At 35.6% G+C, this 21962-nt stretch overlaps 1 protein-coding gene across 7 annotated transcripts in view; it reads left to right on the top strand.

Moving 5' to 3' along the window:
* GABRA2 (gamma-aminobutyric acid type A receptor alpha2 subunit) overlaps positions 1–21962 on the top strand; it is a 154842-nt gene that overhangs the window by 89631 nt on the left and 43249 nt on the right. For all 7 annotated transcript variants that reach the window (XM_003898642.4, XM_017958675.3, XM_003898645.5 and 4 more), the window contains one exon: positions 792–944. In XM_003898642.4, the coding sequence (XP_003898691.1) occupies positions 792–944 (153 nt within the window). The remainder of the gene's footprint in view (positions 1–791; positions 945–21962) is intronic.

Here is a 21962-nt window from a genome sequence, read left to right as displayed (position 1 = left end):
GATTAGATAGAAGTAACTGAAGCAAATTAGCACAGACATAAAACAGTGAAAAATTCAGAATTGGCGATAGGGTTAAAAGTGGGAAAATGAGGGCCAGAATATCAGCCTTGGAGATGTGGCCAGAGATCAATACTTTCGGAGCCAGAGAGCACTGAGTTAAAACAATCAAAACAGAGACTTGAGGTTTATACCAGAGGGAATGAGGGGCCTAACCAAGTAAAATAAACCATTGGCAGAGAGCATTTATGAATTCTGAATTCCTTTGGTCAATAAGCATGACTTAGAGAGGAAAACAAATACAAATTGAACATCTCTAATTTGAAAATCTAAAATCCAAAATGCTCCCCCCCGCAAAAAAAAAAAAAAAAAAAAAAAAAAAAAAAAAAAAACCTTTTTGAGTGCTGACATGATACTCAAAGGAAATACTCATTAGAGCATATTATATTTTATATATTTTGATTAAGGATGCTCAATTTGTAATAATGTAAATTTTCCAAACTCTGAAAAATCTAAACCCTGAAACACTTCTAGTTCCACATATTTAACATAAGAGGTATTTAATCCATACCATATCATGGGATGTGCACTGCAGGTTTTTTGATCCTAAAATTTTCTTTTAAACACTCATGCTATGCTAAGGAGGCTTTTAAAGGTGATATAAATTTCCTGACGTATGTGTGATATATTTTTTTAAAAAATATCAGTTTTTGTTCTACCTTTGATCCCTTCTATTTCTTAAATGTTCAAACTATTGACTATTACTCTTTGAGCTTCTTAAATTTTTCTTCCAGGTGAATACACTGTAATGACAGCTCATTTCCACTTGAAAAGAAAAATTGGGTATTTTGTGATTCAGACATATCTGCCTTGCATCATGACTGTCATTCTCTCCCAAGTTTCATTCTGGCTTAACAGAGAATCTGTACCTGCAAGAACTGTGTTTGGTGAGTGAATATACACTTTCCAGTACAGCACATTATGTTTCATAGCACACTTTCAAAAACACTATCTCTCTTGATCCTCAAACTAATTCTTTGTAGTATATGGGGTGGGGAGTATTGTTTTTGCCTTGTAGCTGAGGTAGTAGGCTCAGAGTGGTAACATAGTGCTATGCTGTTAATAAGGGATATAAGGAAAAAAGAGTACTCAGATATTCCGAAAACACACTTAGACTTCTTTCTGTTAAATCATACTGCCGTTCAACATTTGTCCTTACTATATTTATATAAGGAGAATTTTCTTAGAAGTTTTGATTTACAGTCTCACTACCATATTTCTAGGCTTTCTATATTTTTCTGTTGTTTTTAGATGAAGAGTGATGATCTTACAACTTTAAGTTAGAAACAGAGGTAGAAAGGGAGGGAAGAAGAGAGACCTCATTCACTTTTGTTAGAGTGTTTGATTTTCTTGAATAAAACTAGGGAGGGGAATTTTTAAATTTAGAGTATGGAATTCCATATAGCTAGACTTTATATGTTTGTTTTGGTTTTGTTTTGAGATGACTAAATATATTAGTACTTTAAATGAGACAGAGAGAAGCTGGTGCAATGCCTCATGCCTCTAGTCCTACCAGGTTGGAGGCCAAGACGGGAGGATCCCTTGAGCCCAGGAGTTGGAGACCATTCTGGGCAATATGGCAAGACCCTGTCTCCCTAAAAAAAAAAAAAAAAAAAAAAAAAAGAAATTCCATGAGTTTATTTAATAACAAAATTCATTTTCTTGATTGAAACCATGCAGAGGTTTTGGATATACAGATATATAAATTGGGCCAAGCACGTTTTGTAACAAAGTAGATTACCTTTGTGTGTTTGGTCCACTCTTTCATTTAGGAAAGTTTTATTGAGGACTTATTTTGTTAGATACTGTACCAGGCCCTAGAGATGCAAATATGACAAAATATAGTCAGTGAATTCAATTACTTGGTATAATGGATGGCACCGTATAACCAAGAAGGGTAATAAGGTAAAGATCTTATAAAAGAGGCATAGACAAGTTATCATAGAAAACAGCAACATGGATCCTTCCTAGAGCTGAGTAAGTGGCTGAGTTACCATTTGAACTGAGACTTGGAAGATGAGTTGGAGTTTCCCAGGCCGATGAGATGGGGCAAGAATCCTAGCTCAAAAGAATAGATTGTGCAGTGACATTAAGGGATGAAAGACAATGGTATGTTCATTGAAAGGGAGCTGTTTCAGTGGCAGTGGAGATATAGATAGAAAATAGTTTGAGGCCTAGATGAGAAGGGACTTATAAGTCATCGTAATAAAATGTACTTTTATCTTAACAGGTTATACCAAGTCACTATGGTGTTTTGGACCATAACATGTCTAAAGCTGTCAGAACAATGCCTAGCATTTAATAAATGGTATATAATTGTTAGCTATCCTTTTTCAAAACCACTTTGTTGAGGTTGATTGACATGTAAAAATCTGTACATATTTAATGTTGATTGACATGTAAAAATCTGTACATATTTAATCTAGTTGAAACAACTCTTTCAATTTGGGGAATAGAATACATCTGTGAAACTATCACCACCATCAAAGATATAGAAGTATTCATTACCTCCCCCAATTTTTCCCACCTCCTTTATTATTATTGAGTTGTGTGGAGGGAGGAAAGGTAAGGATACTTAACATAAGATGTACTCTCATCGCAAATTTTAAGAAGACAATACATTGTTTTTAGCTGTAGCCACATGCTATATAGTAGATCTCCAGATCTAATTTATCTTGCTTAACTAAAGCTATTATTCTTATTATGAATCTGATCCTATTTGTACTTTAGAAAGATATGACATCTTTGCAGAGGATGAATTGAAAGACAGAAATTACAAGAGGTAGGGGAAAAGTTAAGAGGCTACTAACATAGTTCATATGAGAAATTATTAGGTTATTTTAAAAGAAGAGAGTAGAAAAAAAGGAAGAAAGAAAAGAAAAGATGTTTGAGAGAGAGAATCAATGGATTCGGTGAAGATATATAACAATCATAGCAAAAAGAATAATTTAGGCTAACGTAGAATTTTTCTTGGATAATTTAAGTGGATAATGTTGCTATTAATAAAAGAAAACATGAAGAGAGAGGGCAAATAGGAAAACTGATTGTAGTTTGAGTTATGTGTATTTTGATGTTCCTTATACTATCAATTTGATGTTCAGTAGACAATAGAAATAAGTATATGGAACACAGAGGAATAGTAGAAACTATTGATAAATATGACAATCATTAGTGACAAGATGATAGAATTTGTAAGTCTGGAACTTATCTCCAAGAAAAATTAGGTGGGTGAATGTGAGATCAGAGGTTGGAATCTTTAAAAATCCTAAAATTGCAGAATAAAAACGATCCAATTGGAATGACCAGAAAATAAGGAAGGAAACCAGAGGATGACAATTTTCTAAAAGGAAAAGATGTTAATTTCAACATCTCAAAATGCGCGTGCACGCACACACACACACACACAGATCCATACTGAATATATGATATCAAATGTGCATCGATAAGTCTAAAATGCATTGAATCCATTTGACTAGTAGAAGGTTACCGATCTTCAGGAATTAAATTAGTAAAGTTGCTTTGGACTGAAATAGGATTGAAATTTAAATAAGAAATAAGAAAGGAAAAAAGCTGAGTATATAATCAATTTGGAAGAAGAAAAAGATTAAGACAACTATACAGAAAGGTGAGTCATTGTCATCATTATTATTATTGATACATAATTATTAACATGAAAATTTGAACAACATGGGGAACTACTTTATAAGAAGCCACATGCTATGCATGTTGCATACTTCCTTACTTATTGTTTTCCAACGAAGTAGATTATAATATGTCTTTTGTTTTCTTTTTTTTATATAATATCTCTTTTCTTAGGAGGAAAGAAATGAGGCTCTAAAATTTTAGGTATCTTTTCTAAGACCTTAAAGCAGAGCTTTACTCCAAGGCTTAAGTTCCTTAAATTACATATGCTGCTGTCATGACTCTCCTTTAAGCAGGAGGGATCAAGAAAGAGTAAGAAAATTGAACATTTGTATAGAAGAGGGAAGAATTTCAGATGAACAATTACCTAAAGAAAATACGTGGAATGTGGTTAGGTTGACCAAAAAATAAAAAAAATAAAAAAGAAACCCAATTCTCCAACACGTAATAAGCAACGCAAAGCAGACTTTGTTGGTACTTTCCTCTTTCCAAATTTTTGTCTGGCTGTTTAACAAACACATGTTTTTTTTCAACCTTAGAAAAACGTTTTATATTATTACATTATTGGGGAATAAGTTTGCTTTGAGACTATGTCACTAACTAGAAACATGATTCAAATGGTAAATAACCTCAAGGTATTATATCGAGTTAAAACTGCAACCTAGTTGTGTAAGATTAATAACAAAACCATTTAGCAGACTAGATTTGATGGGAAAATTTTAGAAAGAACTACACAAACACAACATGCATCAGAAATAAAGGAGTAAGAAGAGGAGTGAATGAAGAGGATAGTAAAAAGAGCAATTTTTAAAAAGTGAATGCACCTACATAAATTTCTTTTACATTTCAGGAATAAAAATTTTAAATCAGGATATGTCTGCCAAATCAAATTTAACTTAGGGTTACAAACATTCGTTTGTTATTACAATGTCACTCATGTTTCCTTTGTACTAATATTACACATGCTTATAATCTATTTATTCCATTTCATTACAGAATATTTGAAGCATTTCACATGGTGCTACATAAGTTGATTATTTTCCAAATAAATGCTTTGTTCAATATTTTTTGCTCAGTGAAAAAGAAGGTGATATTTTCATGACCTATAATTGAATTATGTAGAATATAATTTTAATATTAATAATTAGGATATATGATTCTAATAATCATATATATGTATAATGTATGATCTTTTAAAAACTGTACATTTAAGAAATAATATGCCCTCACTATATTTAGCAATTAAACCTAGGCATTATACTAGAATTTTATAGAAAATTCCAAGATAATTATAGTCTACAATTTTAGTTTATACACAATTTTCAATGTGTGGCACATACAATATATTAATACACTAATATCTTCACTTGTTAGTGTCCTAAATGTTTCTTAAAAAGCTCCCCTTTCCTTGTTCTCTTTTGGTGTTTTATAAATGCCTATATCATGGCAAAAATTAAATTTCATTATGGTAATTCTCTTTACACGGATTTCTCATTCTCCAGTCAGAGAGTTTCTACACACAGTTATTAACATAGAGCTTAGGACATTTTAAGTGCTATAAAATATATGATAAATAAATGACAGATAAGTTGGTGGAGGGACAATAAAGTGATCTATAGCAATGGACAATCTCTCCAAATTAAACTCTCCAAATGAACAATATCAAAAAATTAGAACAAGTTCAATTCTAAGCATCATCATATGTGTTTCTACTATTGTGAGTACAATAAAACAAAACAAAGCCCACATACACCCATACATATACAGAACTATAAAGATTGTCTCTGTAAGAAAAACACATATTAAGAGTTTTAAAAGAACACATAGGAAATGTAAGCAAAGAACATTAATAAAATGATGAGCACAATTACAAAGAGATAATCTTGGAGTAATAAAATTGAGAAATAAGAAAACAGAAGAGACAGTGAAAGAAAAAAATTACAACGCAAAAACAGCAATTACACATTCTTCTCAACTGAACATGAAATATATTTTAGAATAGGACTTATATTAGGCTATAAGGAATTCTCAATAAATGTTAAAAGGTTGAAATAATACGAAGCCTCTTCTCTCAACACATTGGAATAAAGCCAGAAGCAACTGTAGAATAAAAACTGGAAATTTTACCCATATGTGGAAATCAAATAACACACTCTTAAACAACCAACGGATTAAATAATAAATCACATGGGAAATTATAAAATTCTTTGAGGGAAATTAAAATGAAAACACAGCATACCAAAACTTACGAGATGCAGTGAAGTCAATGCTCAAAGGAAAATTTGTAGCTATAAATGCTTACATTAAAAAATATGGAAGATCTCAAATAAATAACTTTACATTCTAAGGGAATAAAAACATAAGGACAAACTAAACCCAAAGGCAGTAGAAGAAAAGAAATAATAAAGATTAGATCAGAGGTAAATGAAATCTAGAATTAAAAAAAAAAATGGCATCAACAAGACCAAAAGTTGGTTCTTAGAAAATATCTGCAGAATTGACAAATCTTAAGTTAGATTGCCTCAGAAAAAGAGAGAAAAATCAAAAACTAAAATCAGAAAGTAGGGCATTACTAGGGATTATAAATAATGATATCACACCAACACGTTAAATAATTGTATTAGGGTTCCCTAGAGGGACAGTACTGAGATATATATATGTGTGTGTGTGTATATATGTATATATGTACATACGTACATATGTGTATATATGTGTATATATGTATGTATATATGTACACATATACACGTACATATACATATATACATATGTATATATACACATATACACGTGTACATATATACATATATACACACACACACACATATATCAGTTTATTAAGTAGTATTAATTCACATGAACACAAGGTCCCACAATAGACCAACTGCAAGCTGAGGAGCAAGGAGAGCCAGTCTGAGCCCCAAAGCTGAAGAATTTGGAGACTGATGTTTGAGGACAGGAAGCATCCAGCACAGGAGAAAGATGTAGGCTAGGAGGCTAAGCCAGTCTAATCTTTTCATGTTTTTTCTTTTTTTTTCTTTTTTTCCTGCTTTATATTCTGGCTGCACTGGCAGCTGACTAGATGGTTTCTACCCATATTAAGGGTGGGTCTGCCTCTCCCAGTCCACTGAATCAAATGTTAATCTCCTTTGACAACACCCTCACAGACATTCCCAGGATCAATACTTTGCATCCTTCAATCCAATCAAGTCGACAGTCAGTATTAACCATCGCAAGTCCACCCCTTGTCAACTTGATCCCGTACACATCTCCTGAGATCATACATAATCTTCAAATAACGACAATAATAAGGGCATAATTACACCTAAGTTAATACAACTGTCTTTTGTACAACTGGAAATGCGCCAATCCCCAACCCAAATGCGAATACATCAAGTTAACAATATGAAGTCAGTAAATCTTGTGTCACATGATAAAGGAAAATGAGAACAAAATGAAGGCATTTTCTTTGTACAGGTGTATACATGCACAAACATTTTTAACAAAAGAAAGAGGAAATAGTCATGACAATGAATTCCTTGTATCTGCAACTGGTCCAGTGGTCATAGTTGGTATTGATGACTACCTTCTTCTACCACCCATTCTGTATTTCCTTTGCCTTCAGCAAACACCTCAGCAGGTGTTTTTGTTTGTTTGTTTGTTTTTTGTTTTTCTGGTGGAGTAACCCAAACCTTCATTCCTGAAGTGTCTGGGCCATTTGTAGTCCTGCCTGGGTTGGGTTGTTCTAGTTTCCCATTAACTTTAATGACAGGACATGGTAATACTAAGAGATGCCCTAATGGATCTGCTGTATTACTTGCATGCTCTTCCTTACCTCTGTTATGGAGTAGTAGACTGATTTCATTTTGATAGATCCCAGCCAATAATGTAACTCCTTTCTTAGTCTGTTGACTTAAAGATAGCAGGAACCCAAAGTGTCCAGGTGGCAATCTTAACTTGTAGTTTAAAGGAATCATTGATGTGTCCTCTGGTGCCAGCATTCCTCCCTCTGGAACTAAGATCTCTAAGACAGTAGAACGTAATGTCGTGGGAACAAGAAGCAAAAATTTTGCTAGTGGATCACTAGGAGTCATGGTGAGTGGTACCACTTCTACTTCCACCCCTTGATACCTGGACCCATGAATCCTGGCCATGGGAAAAACAGTATCTTATATGAGATGCTCATTCAGAGCATACACGGTCTTCTGGAGAACTTTGTCCCAGCCCTGCGAAGTATTGTCACCTAGTTGGTTTTGTAATTGTGACTTCAAAAGGTCATTTCACCGTTCTATCAATCCAGCTGCTTCAGGATGATGGGGAACATGGTATAACCAATGAATTCCATGAGCATGAGCCCACTGCCTCACTTATTTAGCCATAAAGTGAGTGTTTTGGTCACAGACAATGCTATGTGGAATACCATAATGATGGATAAGGCATTCCATGAGTCCACAGATGATAGTCTTGGCAGAAGCATTGCGTGCAGGATAGGCAAACCCATATCAGGCATAATTGTCCATTCAAGTGAGAACAAACCTCTACCTTTTCCGTGATAGAAGAGGTCCATTATAATCAAACTTCCACCAGGTAGTTGGGCTGATCACCCCGAGGAATGGTGCCACATTGAGGGCTCAGTGTTGGTGTCTGCTGCTGGCAAATTGGGGACTCAGCAGTGACTGTAGTCGGGTCAGCCTTGGTGAGTGAAAGTCCATGTTGCTGAGCCCATGCATAAGCTCCATCCCTGCCACCATGGCCACATTGTCCATAGGCCCATTGGGTAATGACAGGTGTGGCTGAGGAAAGAAGCTGGGTAATGTCCATAGACCAGATCATCATATCCACTTCATTATTAAAATCCTCTTCTCCTGAGGTCACCCGTTGGTGAGCACTCACATGGGATAAAAATATCTTCACAGTTGTTAACCACTCAGAGGGGTCCATCCACATACCTCTTCCTCAAATTTCTTTGTCACCAATTTTCCAATCATGCTTCCAAGTCCTTGACCATCCATCCAAACCATTAGCTACAGCCCATGAATCAGTATATAATCGCACGTCTGGCCAGTTCTCCTTCAATGCAAAGTGAACAACCAGATGCACAGTTCAAAGCTGCCCACTGGAAAGATTTCCCTTCACTGCTGTCCTTCAGGGATGTCCTAGAAAGGGGCCGTAGTGCTGTAGCTGTCCACTTTTGGGTGGTGCCTGCATATCATGCAGAACCATCTGTGAACCAGGCTTAAGTCATCTCTTCTTTTGTCAACTGATCATAGGGAACTCCCCATGAGGCCACTGGTGCAGGCTGGGAGAGAGAAGACAGGATGGCAGGAGTGAAGACCATGGGCATTTGAGCCACTTCCTCATGTAATTTACTGGTGCCTTCAGGACCAGCTTGAGCCTGATCACATACATATCACTTCCATTTGATGATGGAGGGCTGCTGTGCACGACCCACTTTATGTCTAGATGGGTCAGAAAGCACCTAGTTCGTTGTAGGCAGTTCAGTTTGCAAGGTGAATTGATGACCTGTAGTCAAATGTTCATGTTCTACCAAAGCCCAGTAATGGGCCACGAGCTGCCTCTCAAAAAAAAAAGTAGTTATCTGCAAAAGATGGCAGGGACTTTGCTCCAAAATCTTAGAGGCCTCCCTTGTGATTCACCTATGGGGGCCTGCCAAAGGCTCCAAGCAGCATCCCTATCTGCCTCTGATACCTCAAGCATCATTGGATCTACTAGGTCATATGGCCCAAGTGGCAGAGCAGCTTACACAGCAGCCTGGACCTGTTGCAGAGACTTCTTCTGTTCTGGACGCCTCTCAAAACTGGCAGCCTTTCAGGTCACTCAATAAATGGGATGGAGTGACACACCAAAATGAGGAATGTGTTGTCTCCAAAATCTAAATAGATCCACTGAGAATTGTGCCTCTTTCTTGGTTGTAAGAGGGGCCAAATGCAGCAACTTTTCCTTCACCTTAGAAGGAATATCTCGAAATACTGGACTCCTAGAAATTTTACTGAGGTAGAAGTGCCCTGAATTTTAGTCAGATTTATTTTTCATCCTCTGGCACACATGCGTCTCACCAATAAGTTCAGTGTGTTTGTTACTTCTTGCTTGCTGGTTGCAGTTAGCATAGTGTAATCAATATAATGGACCAGTATGATATCTTGTGGAAGCCAAAGTGACTAGTTTCTCTCTGAATAAGATTATGACACATAGCCAGAGAGTTGATATACCCAACGTAGGAAAGTAAAGGAGTGTTGCTGGCCTTGCCAGCTGAAGACAAATTGCTTCGGGAGGGCCTTATGGACAGGAAGGGAGAAAAAGGCATTTGCTGAGTCAATGGCTGCATACCAGGTACCATGAAATGTGTTAATTTGTTCAAGCAATGAAACCGCATCTGGTACGGCAGCTGCAATTGGAGTCATTACTTGGTTAAGCTTATAATAATCCACTGTCATTCTCCAAGATCCATCTGTCTTTTGCACCGGTCAAATAGAAGAATTGAATGGGGATGTGGTGAGAGTCACCACCCCTGCTTTTTTCAAGTCCTTGATGGTGGCACTAATCTCTGCAGTTCCTCCAGGGATGCGATATTGTTTTTTATTTACTATTTTTCTAGGTAGAGGCAGCTCTAAAGGCTTACATTAGGCCTTTTCCACCATAATAGTGTTCACCCTACCCGTAAGGGAGCCAATGTGTGGGTTCTGCCAGCTGCAAAGTATGTCTGTGCCAATTATACATTCTGGCAGTGGGAAAATGACCACAGGATGAGTCCAGGGCCCAACTGGACCCACTGTATGTCAGACCTCAGTTAAAACTCCATTAATTCCCTGACCTCCATAAGCCGCTACTTTAACTGGAGGACCACGTGATGTTTTGGATCCACTGGAATCAACGTCAGCTCAGAGCCAATGTCCAGTAGTCCCTGAAATGTCTGATTATTTGCCTTTCTCCAATGCACAGCTCCCTGGTAAAAGGTCAGAGGTCTCCTTGGGGAAGGATGGGAGAAAGATTAATGCCATGAATTGTTGGTAGTGTGGTGGGGTCCTTTCTCAAAGGGACCCCCCTTCATTCAAGGGGTTCTGGCTCAGGAAACTGGCTCAAGTCTGGAAACTGATTTAGGGGCCATGATTCTGTTTTTATAACTCTGAAATTAGTCTTCTGTCCATTCAACTCGAAAGTTTTCTGCTTATATAAACTAAATAGGAATATAAACTAGATCGGAATGCAGTAGGCTTTCTGTAAATTTCACTTGTAGAAAAATCGTGATTAGTTAGCCAATGCCAGAGCTCTATACAATTCAGACTATTCTGATTGCTGTTGTGCCTCTGCTGTCCATTACGGTAGCTCCACTCACTTTTCCTTTGAGGGTTGAGTGCCACTACTTGGCCCCTGCGAACTTGGGATCCAATTATTCCCATTATATTTAAATTTTGTAGTTGAGTGACTACAATTGTCACTGTTAGATCTGACATAGAGAGAGGAGCAATTACAGGGCTCTTCAAAGATGGAGGTGCTGCCCTCACAAATCTATTTTGCAAAGCACTGAGGGTATATCTTCTAGGCCCTCCCAGCTGGGATGAGTAGGTCTAAAGTGACTAATCCACTCCACCATCCCAATCCCTAAGCTTTTGGATCCCTTCCTCTGCATTAAACCAAGGGAGATCACGCATTTCCAGCTCACTCACAGTAGGCCATCTTTTAACTCATATTTCACCTAAACAATCAAATAAACTTTTAGAACCTTTTTTAACTCCCTGAGCTGCAACATTAAATGTAGAATCTTTACTTAGTGTGCCCAAATCGACAAATTCAGCCTGATCCAACTCTATGTTTCTTCCACCATTATCCTATTCATCAGAGTTTACAAGCTCAGTGTTTCCAGCTTCATCAGCGTCCTCCCACACATCTCCATTCCAAGTTGCAGTGTCCCATTCTTTTCTGATCAATGCCCTCACTAACAGTAGAAACCTGGCGAGGCTGTACATGCACCTCTTGTTGCAGGTCAGCCACTTGCATGATAAGAGCTTGTGTCTGATTTTTCACTATTTCAGCTCTTTGTCTACAGGAGATAAGACTCTCACTCAGGGCAATCTTAGCGGATTTGAGGCTCGGTATCTGCTTCTGAAGCCCAGAATTAGAATCCCTGAGTTCATCATTTGTTTTTCATCACTTTTTCCAGTCAACTTAGGAGCAACCAACCAACTTCTTTATGTTTCTTGGTTCTCTACATTCAGTCGAAGTTATTATGTATAGAGTCCCTGAACTCCTTTCCTCTCTCTAGCCATGAATCAGGAGTGTCAAATGCATTTATTTGGCATAACTCTCTAAACAGTTCATACCAAGGATCATCGCTGTTCTCCATACTATTAGAAGTACAGTTCTTAGCATTTTGGGGTCTAATTATATTAACAACAGTCAACTTCAGAAATCCCAAAACGATTGAAAGAACTCCATCCTTAATATTTTATTCCTCTATAAACACTTCTGACACAAAAGTCTGTATTAGGGTTCTCTAGAGAGACAGAACTAATAGGATATATATATATATATAAAATATATACACATATATATGAATATATATATGAATATATATATATATTCATTAATAGTATTAACTCACATGATCACAAGGTCACACAATAGGCTATCTGCAAGCTGAGGAGCAATGAAGCCAGTCTGAGACCCAAAGCTGAAGAACTTGGAGTGCAAAGTTTGAGGGCAGACAGCATTCAGCATGGGCAAAATATTTAGGCTGGGAGGCTAAACCAGGGTAACTTTTTCACGTTTTTCTGCCTGCTTTTTAATCTGGCCATGCTGGCAGCTGATTAGATCTTGCCTACCCAGATTAATGGTAGGTCTGCCTTTCCCAGCCCACTGCCTCAAATGTTAGTCTCCTTTGGCAGCACCCTCACAGACACACCCAGGATCAATACTGTGCATCCTTCAATCCAGTCAAGTTGAAACTCAGTATCAGCCATCACAATAACCTGCACACATTCCTAGAAAAATGCATTCCTAATAATGGACACATTCCTAGAAAAACACAAATTAACAATCCTGACCAAAAAAAAAAAAAAAAAATAGGAAAACTCAACAGACCTATTATAAGTGAATAATTTCCATAAGTAAGCAAAAACCTTCCAACAACAACAAGTCGAGCACCAGAGGGCTAATATTTGTTTAATTCTACCAAATACTTTTAAAAGAATTAACACCAATCATCTCCAAACTCCTCCAAATAATTGAAGATTAAATAACACTTCCCAACACATTCTGTGTGGTCAGAATTACCATCATACCAAAGTCAGACAAAGATACCTCAAGAAAACTATATGTTAATATCTGTTATGAATAGGATGCAAAAATCCTTAACAAAACACAAGCAATGTAAATCCAACCACACATGAAAAGATTATACACCAAGACCTGTGGAACTTAGATAAACAAGGATGGGTCAACATAAGAAAGGCAATCAATATACTATACCCCATTAATGTAATATTTCAAAGGGGATAACAAATGCCAAAAAAACACAAAACTCCTATTTTATGAGAAATTTGTCACATAGTCACAAATTAATTTAGAGAAGTGACATTTCTGAAATATCACTTATCTCCCATTAATTTCTTTATGTTTTTCATTACTACGTAATTATTCCTTGAAATTGTATTCCTGTATTATATATATGCCAAAAGAAACCAAAATAAAAATTACTTTTTTGCTTAAAAACAATTTTAACAATGTTGATCTCGCAATGTTTTAACAATGCAAGATCAATGCACAATAATCAGTTTGATTCTTTACATCAGAAGTGAAAAATTCAAAAGAAATTTAAGAAAATATCATTTATAATATCTCAAAGAATAAAATTCCTAAAACTAAATTTAACCAAAAAGATGAAAGACTTATCCACTGAAAACTACAAATCATTGCTGAAAGAAAATGTAAAAGATGTAATTAAATAGAAAGACATTCTATATTCAGGGATTGGAAGATTTAATACTGTTAAAATGGCAATAATCTCAGAAAAGATCTACAGATTCAATTCAATACTTGTAGAAAATTCAGTGGCTTTTTTTTTTTTCAGAAATTCAGAAACTGGTTCTCAAGTTTATATGGAATCAAAAGGAGCCTGAAGAAAACAAAACAATATTGAAGATTTAAAACAAAACTGGTATACTCACATTTTCCAATTTGGCACCTACTACAAAGCTGCAGTAATCAAAACAGCCTGGTGCTGGTGTAAGAACAGACACATAGATCAATAGAATAGAATTGAGAGCCCAGAAACAAACCCAAACATACGGACAATTGATTTTCTTAGTTTTTAATGTAACTTTAATTTAAGTTCAGGGGGATAGTGCAGATGTGTTATATAGGTACACTTGTGTCATGGGGGTTTGTTGTGCAGATTATTTCATTACCCAGGCATTAAGCCTAGTACCTATTAGTTATTTTTTCCTGTTCCTCTCCCTCCTTCCACCCTCTACCCTTGGAAAGGCCCCAGTGTGTGTTATTCCTCCCTATGTGTCCATGTGACCACATCATGTAGCTCCCACTTGTAAGTGAGGCTATGCAGTGTTTGGTATTCTATTCTTGCATTAATTTTCTAAGAATAATGACCTCCTTATCCACCCATGTTCCTGCAAAGGACATGATCTCATTCTTTTTTGTAGTTGTGTAGTATTCCATGGTGTATATTTACCACATTTTTTTAGTCTACCGTTGGTGGGCGTTTAAATTGATTCTATGTCTTTGTTATTATTACTAGTGCTGCAATGAACATATACAGGCATGTGTCTTTACAATAGAATAATTTATATTCCTTTGAGTATATACCCAGAAATGAGCTTACTAGGTCAAATGGTATTTCTGTTTTTAGGACTTTAAGGAATCACCACACTGTCTTCCACAATGGTTGAACTAATTTACACTCACACCAACAGTGCATAAACTTTCCTTTTTCTCTATATCTTGCCAGCATCTGTTTTTTTTTCTTTTTAATAGTAGCCATTTTGACTGGTATCAGATGGTATCTCATTGTGATTTTGATTTTCATTTCTCTAATCATCAATGATGTTGAGTTTTTTTCATATTATTGTTGGCTACATGTTTGCCTTCCTTCAAAAAGTGGTCTGTTCATGTTTTTTGTCCACTTTCATTGTTTTTTTTTCCTTGTAAATTTGTTTAAGTTCCTTACAGATGTTAGATGTTAGACCATTTTCAGATGCATAGTTTGCAAAAATTTTCTCCCCTTCTGTAAGTTTTCTTTTCACTCCATTGATAGTTTTCTTTACTGTGAAGATGCTCTTTAGTTTAACTGGATTCCATTTGTCAATTTTTACTTTTGTTGCAATTGCTTTTATTGTCTTCATCATGAACTCTTTGCCTGTTCTTATGTCCAGAATGGTATTGCCTAGATTGTCTTCCAGGCATTTTATAGTTTTGGGTTTTCAATTTAAGTCTTTGATCCATCTTGAGTTCATTTTTGTGTGTGGTATAAGAAAGGGATACAGTTTCCATCCTCTGCATATGGCTAGCCTTTACCCTAGCATAATTTGTTTAATGGGGATCCTTTTCCCAGTGCTTCTTTTTGTCAGGTTTGTCAAAGATCAAGTCGTTGTAAGTATGAAGACTGTTTGCAGTTGACATCATCCTATATCTGAAAAACCTCATAGCTTCAGCTCAAAAGTTCCTTAAGCTAATAAACAACTTCAGCAAATTCTCAGGATACAAAATTAATGTGCAAAAATCACTAACATTTCTATACACCAACAACAGTCAAGCTGAGAGCCAAATCAGGAACATATTCCCATTGAAAATTGCCCAAGATTGCTTTGGGTAGTATGGTCATTGATATGGTTTGTCTGTGTCCCCTTTCAAATTTCATCTTGAATTGTAACTCCCACAAATCCCATGTGTCATGAGAGGAAATCAGTGTGAGGTGATTGAATTATGGGGGTGGATCTTTCTCGTGCTATTCTCATGATAGTGAATAAGTCTCATGAGATCTGACAGTTTTATAAGGGGGTGTTTCCCTGCATAAGTTCCCTCTTTGCCTACTGTTATCCATGTAAGATGTGACTTGCTCCTCCATGCCTTCCACCGTGAAGGTGAGGCCTTTCCAAACATGTGGAACTGTAAGTTCATTAAACCTCTTTATTTTGTAGATTTCTCAGTCTCAGGTATATCTTTATCAACAGTGTGAAAATGGACTAATACAGCTATTTTACTGATACTGATTCTTCCTATCCATGAACATGGATAGCTGGGAATAAAAGTTGAATTCATGTTGAACCAAAAAAGAGCCTGAATAGCCAGGTAAATCCTAAACAAGAAGAACAAAGCTGGAGGAATCACGCTACCTACCAATTGATTTTCAACAGGGTTGTTAAAATTATTCAATGGGGACAGAATAATCTCTTTATCAAATGGTACTGTTATAGCTGGATAACTGCCACATTCAAAAGAATGAAGTTGGACCCCCTACCTCACTTAAGAAACAACAATTAACTCAAATAGATCAGAAATATATGACATCTCAACATAGCACCTAAAATATAAAACTATTAGGAAAAAAAGATAAGGATAAATCTTTATGACCTTGTATTTAGCAATGAAAGAATTCTTAGATTTAACATCAAAAGCACAAACAGCAATAAATAAATAAATGTTTTTTATCATGAAAATCTTTTGTGTATCAAAGAACGTTAACATTATTGAGTATGTGAAAAGACAGCTTACAAAATATGAAAATCTATTTGCAAATCTTGTATCTGATTAGGGTTTAATATCTGGAAGGCATAATTACCTCATAAACAAAAATATAAACAATTAAATCTAAAAACTGGGCAAAGACTTGAAAAGACTTTTCACCAAAGGAAGTATACAACTGGCAAACAAGCACATGAAATGATGTACAATAATACTGGTCATTAAGGAATTACAAATAAAAACAACAGTGTGATACCTTTCATAAACACTAGGTTGGCTATATAGTTATTTAAAAAAATATATAGTAATCATTGTCAAGGATGTAGAAAAATAGGAATTCTTGTATATTGCTGGTGATAATTTAAAATGTTGCATCCACTGTGAGCAAGTTTGGTGGCTCTTTACAAAGTTAAAGAATTACTGTATGACCCTGCAATTCTACCTCTCTATATAGATTCAAGAGTAATAAAAATATATGTTCACACAGAAACATGTACATGGATGTTTACAGCAGCATTATTCTCAATAGTCAAAAGGTGGACACAATCCAAATTTTCATTAACAGATGAATGTACGAAATATAGTATATACTTACAATAGGTATGATTTATCCATAATGAGAATCAAGTGCTGATATATGCTACAATGTGGATGAACCTTAGAAATTCTATGATTAGTGTAAGAAGTCAGACAAAAATGGTCATATATTATATGATTCTTTTGTATGCAATATCCAGATGGAAAAATCCATACAGACAGAAATGGTTCAGTGGTTGCCAGTGGATAGGAGTGGAATAAGTGGAGTGATTACTTAATAGACACAGAGTATCCTTCTGGGATAATAAAAAAAAAATTGTTTGAAACTAGAGAAAGATATTGGTTGTGGAACATTGTGAATGCATAAATGGCATTGAATTTTATAATTTAATTGTATGTCATATGAATCTCTCCTCTGTAAAAAATTTTTAAAAAGTCATGAGATTAAAATATAGCACTGAATTTCTATTCCAAGAGTATCCCAGGAATAAGAAGAATCTTCTCAAATATCTACTAAAAACTTTGCAAGTTATTGCACCAAAACCAAAAGCATAGGTATGGCCAAACGTGAAAAGAAATGTTTTATGCAGATGACTTAAAAAAACAAGATTGCATGATTTTCAGAGCACAAATAATACAGAAAAATAATTTCAGGGAATAGTTATATAGTAATAAAAAACAGAGAGGAAATAAATGGGACAGAAGTGACATTTTAGAAAGACTTAAATTAATTTGTGACTATATGACAAATCTCTAATAAAATAATGAATTACTTGTTTAATAAAGGTTATGAGGAAAATTAAATACTGCATTGAGGTAAAGACATAAATTTCCTAGTATAAGTCAAATAGGTGTATATTTCAAAGGGAGCCAACAGGAGACTCTACCAATCCTAGTACAGAGGTGATATAAATAGATGAATAGATATTTAACTTACAACTAGCAGAAGGTGTTTAGTGTCAAGGCTGCCAGGTTTAGCTATAACAAATATACAAATGTTTTTAAAGAATGATGATAAATATACAAAAAAAAAAAAAATCCAGACAATTTGAATGTGCAAATTTTATATGAGTTCTTTACAATATCACTTTAAGGATTCAAAAATCATACTTTATGTAAGTTGAGGTTGTCAGGTGGTAAAAGTATTCTACAAGTTGTTCTGTGTAAAGCTAGTACTAAATATTCTGTCTGAGTGTATGTGTATGCATGTGTATATTGGAGGGGGCAAGTCAAAGATAAACAAAAATGGTAACATTTGCCTGGAATGAGGCTTGAAAGCTGTCCAGCCTTATTCTATACCTTCATTTCATTATTCTATACCTTTATTTCATCCTTCGCTGTTTTCTGAGTTTTGTTTTTGTTTTTTTTTTGAGGGTGAGCATCATCATTGGATTATTGCATAGCAGTTACTTAAGGAAAGTTTCTACCTTCTTTAAATTTCTCACTTTAAATTGACAGGTTTGTAAACCCTCTCCCTAATGAGAGATAATTAAATCTTCTGCACTCCTTCTAAGTCCAAAGCTTTATATAGTGAGTAATCCACACAAGTTTTAATAAAATACTACTCTTTAATTTTTAAATTAATTGTAATGATTTTTTAAAAAATTAATATGCTCTACAAGACAGATGTCAAATTTTTCAACCTCTGAGGTCTTTATGGCCTTCATGCGCTGAATAGAAAAATAAAACGGAGCAAATAAGACAGTAGGCAGAGAAGTTAAAATTAGAATGTGTATGCCTTGATATTAGAGACTTTGATCCATTATATTGAGTTTTAGCTATTTGTTTTCTGGCATATTTCATTTATCTCATGGATATTTGGAGCCAGCCTGATTTCTTTCAAAGATACTCTTGTATTTTGCAACAGTAAAAGCCTCCTTTGACTTTCTCTGTTTATCCAATTCATTCCATAGCAACAGATACTTACTAAGCACCTATTTACATCCTTGAACAAAAAGTAAGCCCAACTCCCTTCATGGTGACATATTTGCTCTCTGTCGACAATGTAAGAAAGCACTCAGGAAAACTTATACCTTAGGTGTTCTGCTTTTGGGGTTCCTGAGACTAGACAGTGCATTAATGGTATACAAACCTCATTTCGTTATACATACATATAGCTTACTTTGTGAAGTTATGGCTTCTGAAATTTTAAAGAACTTTACAAAGAACTTTACATAAAAAACATAATTGTGATGAATTTGCCAAATATTATCTCTATATTTGAAGCAAAATCACTTATTAAGTTTTGGATAAGTTTATATAAATTATGAACTTGTATTTTTTCTTAATGTTATATTCAGGAAATAACAGTCGGGTGTTTGTTTTTTTGTTTGTTTGTTTGTTTTTTTCTATTAAATACTAAAATGAGGCCGGGCTTGGTGGCTCACACCTGTAATCCCAGCACTTTGGGAGGCTGAGACGGGCAGATCATGAGATCAGGATTTCGAGACCATTCTGGCTAACACGGTGAAACTCTGTCTCTACTAAAAACATAAAAATTTAGCTGGGCGTGGTGGCGGGCACCTGTAGTCCCAGCTACTCGGGAAGCTGAGGCAGGAGAATGGCATGAACCTGGGAGGTGGAGCTTGCCGGGAGCTCAGATCGTGCCACTGTACTCCAGCCTGGGCGACAGAGTGAGACTCCGTCTCAGAATAAATAAATAAATAAATAAATAAATAAATAAATAAATAAATAAAAGAAATAAAATAAAAAAAATAAAAATAACAAATGTCGGTTAGGCTGTAGGTTTTTGGTGAGTACAGAGTTCAAATGCATTTTGCTTCATACAAAATTCAAGTTATATTCAAAGACATTAGCTACTTGTCTTATTTAAATTTTAGAGTAATTAAAACTCCAAAAGGAGTTTGGATTAATCATTTTTCTCCTTAGTTCTACAGATAGCCCTGATTCATTTTGACGTTTTATACCAGAAAAGCCAAATATAGTGGTTTGAATGCATAATACTTTTCTTTTCCCATGTGGAAGAAGTCCACAAGTAGTTGGTCCAAGGCTAGTATGGCAGCACCATGGGCATCAGGCATTCAGTGTCTATTTTTCTGTTTTGATATCCTTAATTTATGGTTATGCTTAATTCGTGGGTTAAAATGGCTGTTGATTATTATTATACTCATATTACAGGAAACAGGAAGTCATTATACTCATATTACAGGAAAGAGCAAGAATAAAATGAGGAAGGGTAAAAGACTTCTTCTGCTCTCAGTTTGCCATAAAGTGAGCTTTCCAGGTGTCCCTCTTAATAATTTCTATGTGTCATTAGCCTAGTGTAGTCTTACAACTGGAGAATCTGAGAAATTGCTATCTTAAATAAATTCAGTTTTCTACTATCATGGGTTGACCATCTGTCAGACTGATAGCCAGTGGTTTCTGCTACAATAAAAATAAGTTGTTATGAAGGCCATAAGATGATTAAGAGCACATACTTGGCAGCCAAGCAGCCAGAGTATCTTGGTTCAAAACCTGGCCTTTTTACTACCAAACTATGTTGCATCTGGCAAGTTTCTTAACCCCTCTGTACCTTAGTTTCATCTCTTTGTAAAACTGGGTTAGTAACAATAACTTTCTTATAAGGTAGTTTAGGGAATTAAAACATATACTTGTGTGTACACACTCACATTTATTCATATATGGAACACTTAATGGAATACTGGGCGTATAGTAAATGCTATGTAAGTATTTGCTATTATTATTACTGTTTATTATCTGATGCTAATTCTCTACTTCATGTCAAAAACTTGTTTAAAGGATGGTCTGATCTTGTTTTAGTGTGAATAACAGTAATCATTTTGCAAAATGGCCTGTTTCAGAAACTATGGACCTCTATAAACTTCTGGGAAAAACAGATCTGGGCAGGAATCCAGCTTCTTTGACATCGTATCATTAGTGTTTGGTTTTGGTTGAAGGGAATTTCAGAATCTTTGTCATTCTGTTATTTAAGCAAATTATGCTAGTGTGGGTTCAGTTTTAGTAAAGGCTCTTTCAATTGTAGTGGAATAAAATCCATGTAAAGTTTTCTTATACCTCTCTGTTAATTTTATTCTTATTAGTCACAAGTTTATCTAAGTATATACAAGAAATACCGTCTCAGATACGTCTCCCATCCCAAAGTCCTATTCTTGGGTCTTGTTGTTAGACATAGGTCACATGCTCTTCCCTGATACAATTGTCATGGCCAGTTACACACTTATTAGCAAGGCTTGGGTCACAGGTCACTCCTTGAGCCAGTGAGAATTGTCAAATTCACCCTGAAGATGAAAGAGGAATATTCCTCCAATGGAAAGGAGAATAAGAGGTTGTCATTAGAAGGATTATCACACACCCTCACTCTGCTATTTGTATATATTTTCTTTGATGATGACCTTGATTTGTACTTCACTGAGAAAAATTGAAGCAACTAGAAGAGAACCTCCTTCAAAGCCCACAGCCTCATGTATCCAAGTTCCTACGCCTACATACTCTGCCTAATCATGTTTCTGCATATTGCCAACCCTTCCACCTGTGCACCAGAATGCATTCCTTCTCTCCTGCTTGACAGCATTATTCCAGGAATGCACCTCTCTCTTCCTAATGTCATCGGTGTCTTTGATTTTTTTACTTGATCATCTCTAGAAGAAAGACAAATATGGCATTAATTACCCAATGTTCAAATTCCCTTGACTCTTCTAATGCCCTAGCTAACACCTCATTTCTTTGTCTTCCGTTTAAGCTGATTTACTTGATGTAATTTACTGTTTTTACTGTCCTCAAAGTTTCTCCTTCCATGAGCTCTCAAATCTACCTAATCAAGCTTTTGCCTCTACTACTCTAACATCATCCTGGTAAGGTCTGCCACACTGCTGAATTTGGTCACTGTAGTGGCCAAATCTCAGGCCAACTTACTTGACATAACAGTTGCCTTTGACAGAGTACATTCCTTCCACTAAATGAGAAATATAATGTCTTGGAGATAATTTAATCTCTTTATTCTGTTTCTAGGACAACCACACTCCCTAGATT

This window comes from Papio anubis, chromosome 3 (assembly GCF_008728515.1).
Source record: "Papio anubis isolate 15944 chromosome 3, Panubis1.0, whole genome shotgun sequence".
Classification (NCBI taxonomy): Eukaryota; Metazoa; Chordata; class Mammalia; order Primates; family Cercopithecidae; genus Papio; species Papio anubis.
The sequence above is the reverse complement of the archived record's forward strand: the minus strand, read 5'-3'. Positions and strand labels throughout refer to the sequence as shown.